General features: G+C 29.8%; 1 protein-coding gene and 1 long non-coding RNA gene across 2 annotated transcripts; both read left to right on the top strand.

Annotated features, from left to right (window-relative positions):
• Window positions 1-601: 601 nt before the first annotated feature.
• LOC136074392 (uncharacterized) lies at window positions 602-3036 on the top strand. Its single transcript, XM_065786706.1, has 2 exons — window positions 602-941; window positions 1037-3036. Exons 1-2 carry the CDS (start codon window positions 602-604, stop codon window positions 3034-3036), a joined length of 2340 nt encoding a protein of 779 aa, XP_065642778.1.
• A 345-nt stretch (window positions 3037-3381) lies between these two features.
• Window positions 3382-3928, top strand: LOC136074878 (uncharacterized). Its single transcript, XR_010635525.1, has 2 exons — window positions 3382-3595; window positions 3830-3928. It is a non-coding gene; the product is annotated as an uncharacterized LOC136074878 (long non-coding RNA).
• The last annotated feature ends 1466 nt before the right edge of the window (window positions 3929-5394 follow it).

Raw genomic sequence — 5394 nt, 5'->3', positions numbered from 1 at the left:
TACATATAAATGGTTGTAGCTTATACTGTAGGATAGTTAGCCTGGTAGTGTAGACTAGTATAGCCTATAGTATAGGTGTGTAGTATATAAGTCTATAGTATAGCCAAGGGGTTGGCAGCCCACATCTGTTTTATTCGAATTGTGTGGTTCTTCAGCGTGTCCAAGTTTTGTTTATGCCTAAAATATAATATATAATATAGGAATAGCCTATAACATAGGTATTTATAAGTATAGCATATATTTTACTAATAATTTAAGTTAACTGATTGGCAATTTTAAGTTAATAATTTTTTTTTTTGGTAACCTTTGCTCTTTAGTAAACCTAGTTGTTTTTTTTATGTAACTCTAAAAAATGCATGATTTTTTCAGTAAACTTGTAAAAAATATATTTTTATTTAGCAACTAATTTATTATTTCAAATGGCTGCAAGTAATGATATCTTATGTTTTACTTGTTGTACATGTGGTGCACAGAAAAATTCGCTTAACAAGTATTTACAACATTTGTATATTATGCATGAACATACGGTGGGTTTTTTACAAATGTGCAATATTGATGGTTGTCCTGCTAAATACCCTTCTGTCAAAAGTTTACGTCAAATATGCGCAGGAAGCATAGTTTCTTTTACAATGCGGCTCAAATCGATGAGTCTAAAAATATTAACTGTGAAACAATATTACCAGTTGAACAAAATTTATTCACTTTTGATAACACAATTGAAGAGTTTGATAATATCACTGACCGTAACAATCAAGCTACTAGATATTTTCATTCTAATTTAGATTGCACTTCTATGTCTCCACTAGACAATCTGCTTAGTAATATACAGCAACATTTTGCAATGTTAATAGTATCAATAGCAGAAAGGCATTCGATACCATCTGTTGTGCAAATTAATGTAGCCAATGAAGTTCAATCTTTGCTGACATATTTTAACAATTGTTTTTCCAATCTTATAAAGCAGCAACTTGGCAACAAATTTATGTATAGTAGTGATTTTATGAACTTTTAAATTGTGATTTGCTTTTGGATACAGTTTTATCTAAAGTTAATTCTAGCAAAAAAATTATTTCATTTAGCAAGTCTCATTTAGGTCTTATTTTGCCAGTAGAAATAAAATTGCACAGCATAATAGACAATTTATATCAAGATAACTTAACAGCATCAAAAAGTGAAACTTTTCAGTATATACCAATTTTACCATTGCTAAAAAAGTTAGTTGAAAATGAGTTTATCTGGAATTCAATCAAACGAAAACTTGAAAAAGATGAGTCTAATAAAACAAATTTGTTATGCTCATATTCGGATGGTTTAACTTTTAAAAAACATGATGTTTTTAAAGATGACATTAAAGATGCATTAAGAATTCATTTATATTGTGATGAGTTTGAGGTGTGTAATCCTATAGGTGCCCATCGTACAGTACATAAACTCTCGGCTTTTTACTTTTTCTTAGGGTACATTGAAGAACAACATATTTCACAGCTTCAAAATATAAACTTTTGTATTCTTGTAAAAGAAAAGTTCATTAAGAAATATAAAACTTACAAGCAAGTTTTAAGACCGTTAATTCAGGATTTGCTGACATTGCAAAATGAAGGTATTTTAGCCACAGTCGATGGTAAGCAGATTCGATTATTTGGAGGTATTGCAACTATATCTGCTGATAATCTTTCTGCTCATGCGCTTGCTGGTTTTCGTCGCGTTTTTAATTCAGGGCGTTTTTGTCGTCAGTGTATGACTTCTTACGATGACAAAAATAGAGTTATGACTGAATGCGATACGAGAATTCGAACTGATGAAATGCACCATTATCACTTGGCTGCGATTTCTGGTCAAGGTCTTATTTCTTCAAGTATGTATGGAGTTGAAAAATGCTGTCCTTTACTCGATCTATCATACTTTAATGTTACACAGTCTTTCCCACCAAACATTATGCACGATGTGTTAGAAGGTATCATACCACAATTAATAAGCTTAATTTTAATAAAGTTTAAAGAGCAACACCTTATTACAGTGGAACAGATTAATACGGAACTTAATATTTTTGAAATTGGTAGAAATGACAAAAAAAACAAGCCGGTACCATTTGTTGCACGTAATGGTACTTCTATCAACTTTGTTGGTTCTGCGTCACAAAAGTTTTGTATGTTTCGTTTACTGCCGTTTATAATTGGCAATCGCATACCAACATCCAATATGTATTGGTTGCTATATTTACAGCTTCGAGATATTGCAGATTACATATTTGCTCCAAAAATTTCCAAAACTGTATTGCCAAACCTTCAATTTTTAGTAGAGCACTTTTTGCAGAATTTCATTGAACTGTTTCCCAATAATTTAACACCTAAATTTCATTTCATGCTTCATTATGCTCGTCTAATCAATGAATATGGACCTTTGCGGTATTTATGGTGTATGCGTTTTGAAGCAAAACACTTGTATTTCAAAAAGTTGGCTTCTGTTATTAGAAATTTCAAAAACATAAGCTACTCGCTTGCAAAACGACATCAGCTACGACAGTGTTGGGAAATGACATCCTCTGACTTCTTTAAAGAAAATTATAAAAGTTCTAATCTGTGTTCAATTACTTTTGATAGTTTGTCAACTTGTATTCAGGAGAAATTAATGTCTTTTTTTGTCAATGATGTTTTTGATAAAAAAGAAACTCTTTGGAAATGTAATGCTATTAATATAAATGGGATTCAGTTTCATTTGCACGATACATTTTTTTTTTTTTTATTACACACTGAAGAAATTCCTTTGTTTTTCAAGATATTTCACATTATTCAATTTCGACAACTCTGGGTATTTTGTGGTAAGCTGCTAGTTTGTGACAAATATAATCCACATATGCATGCGTTCAGAGTTAAAGAAGATGAAACTTTGTCAATATGTTTACCAAATGAAGTTTGTGACTATCAACTGCTTGATACATATATACTACAAGATGGCTACACCTATATTACTCTTAGAAATTTGTGTTTTAAATATTTTTTTCTGTTATGTTTTTTATTTGAATATTTTGTTATTTAATAAAAGCACAGTAAAAGGGAAACTGGAATAATAATCTTAAGAGAGTCAATTCGAAATAATATTTTTTAAATGATTATTATTTGTTGAATAAAACAATTATTTAAAATAGTATAAATAGCAAATTAAACATTTGTTGTAATAGTAAGTAATATATAAACAATTATTGAAGGAAAGCATTTCCTAGTTTAAATTTGCTGCCTTACCATGCTATTGTGAGTTTCTAATTAATATTTCCAAAATAATTTGTATTCTGTTATATATATACTTCATATATGAAGTCCACAAGACTACAAAAAGTTAACCTCTAATTTTTTTAAAATTATATTCTTAACTATAATTATTTTACATATTAAAATATTAAAGAAATGAAATGATACAATGAGATTTAGTAAATATCTTGATAAAGAACTGCATCAAACGAAAAGCTTTATATGGAAATGGACGCAATAGACTGTATGTGGCAATGTCGAAATTTATAAAATATAAAAAAAGTTGTTTGATATTAAATGTTATTGCTTCATTCATAACTTAATTATTGCTTCAATATTAACAAAAACAGGTAAAATAGTATATTATGTATATATTTATATATTTCAAATCTCCATATTATAGTAGTATGGAGATTAGAAACAGCATGAACATGTGAAACAACATGAACATTATATATATATATATATATATATATATATATATATATATATATATATATATATATATATATATATACACAGACACATATATATACACACACACATATATATACATATATATATATATCATTATTAAATTTTAGATAATTCTTCGATCGAATGCGACAACAGAAATCTCGCGTTTATTTGTACATCTAAAAAACATTTATATATTGGACAATGGATTTAACACTAGAAAACAATTTTATTTTTTTTACAATTGAAGACCAAGTCAAATTGGATTGTAAAATAAAATTTATTTTTGTTAATTGTTTGAAAATATTATATTTAAAAAAGTAGTTTTTTTTTCTTTATTGCCATATATTGAAATATATGTTAAATATTTAGGAAAGTCATTGTTTACATTTTAATTTTGGCGTTAAGCAACTAGCTTAAATATCTTAAATAATTATAATTAAATATTAAAAGTCTATTAAATAATTATATATCATATTGATGTTTAATAATAAAAAATGTTCAAGAAGTCTAAAAAGTATCCGTACAACGTTAGCAACAATGCAAAAATATCGAACGGTTGGATGAAGAACTATAACGGCTTCTTTAAAGAACCTTATTTTAAGGTTCTTCCAAATAACCCTTTCAAAGGGTTCTTTGAAGAACCTCTGCGAGTGCTCCACCAGCGTCAATGCGAAGAACCCTTAAAGGTTCTTTAAAGAACCTTACTTTAAGGTTCTTCCGAAGAACCTTTTCAAAGGGTTCTTTAAAGAACCTCTACGGGTGCTCCACCAGCGTCAACGCGAAAAACCCTTAAAGGTTCTTTGAAGAACCATTCGGCTTAAGAGTGTAGTTCACATCTTCTTTTAATCGAATCACAAAGTTTTCGGCATTAATCAGTTGATAAGCTGTCGAACGACTCTTTCAATCTTTCCCTAAGATGTTCAACTGATGTTACGGGAGCTTTAGTGAGTTTGCGGTCCAGTACAGCCCATACATTTTCAATTGGATTAAAGTCAGGTGATCTAGCTGGCCACTGAAGTACCTTAATTTTGTTTTCTTGAAACCAAATAGTCACCGTTTTTGCCTTGTGACAAGGAGCGTTGACTAGTTGAAACTGCCACTCCGACTCATTGCAAGAAAAGATATCTCTAGTCGGGATTAAATGATTTTTAAGCGTTTTGATATATTTATGTTGATCCATACGACCATCGTATAAGTAGCAGAGACATGGGTCGTCTTGAGTGATGCAACCCCATATGCCTACCAAACCTCCACCACCTTGTAGTCGCGGCATAATGAAGCGACTATGAAACATCTCATTATAGTGTCTTCGGATAATCACTCTATTCTTTCGGTTAATAACTGTAAAGTTGGATTTGTCACTAAATATTATTTTTCTTAGTTCATCATTTTTCACAAAGTTTTCGATCAATCAACCTTCTATACAGTTTGTCTTAAGATATGATTTTTTAGAGCCAAGTTTATTTCTTGTGCAATCTGACTGAGTTTGAATTGTGAATTGACTGAGTATTTAGGGTTTTTTCTTGCTACTCTATAGATAGTATTATACATCGGTTATTTTTGGTCGTCCAGATCGGTTTTTGTCTGCAGTAGTACCAGTTTCTTTCAAATTTCTGAATTGTTCTGAGTACACATGAACGAGATACAGACTCAAGAGTTCGAGCTATTTCAGATCTGTTGAAACCACCAA

This window comes from Hydra vulgaris, chromosome 01, assembly GCF_038396675.1.
Source record: "Hydra vulgaris chromosome 01, alternate assembly HydraT2T_AEP".
Lineage (NCBI taxonomy): Eukaryota > Metazoa > Cnidaria > Hydrozoa > Anthoathecata > Hydridae > Hydra > Hydra vulgaris.
Note: the sequence above shows the minus strand (reverse complement) of the source record. Positions and strands in the feature narration are given on the sequence as shown.

What these genes read in the sequence shown, in the direction of transcription:
- LOC136074392 (XM_065786706.1), top strand. Translation starts at nt 602, where the DNA reads ATGCGCAGGAAGCATAGTTTCTTTTACAATGCGGCTCAAATCGATGAG. An exon ending in GCTGACATATTTTAACAATT is followed by an intron (nt 942 to 1,036) that starts GTTTTTCCAATC and finishes TTTTGGATACAG; the next exon opens with TTTTATCTAAAGTTAATTCT.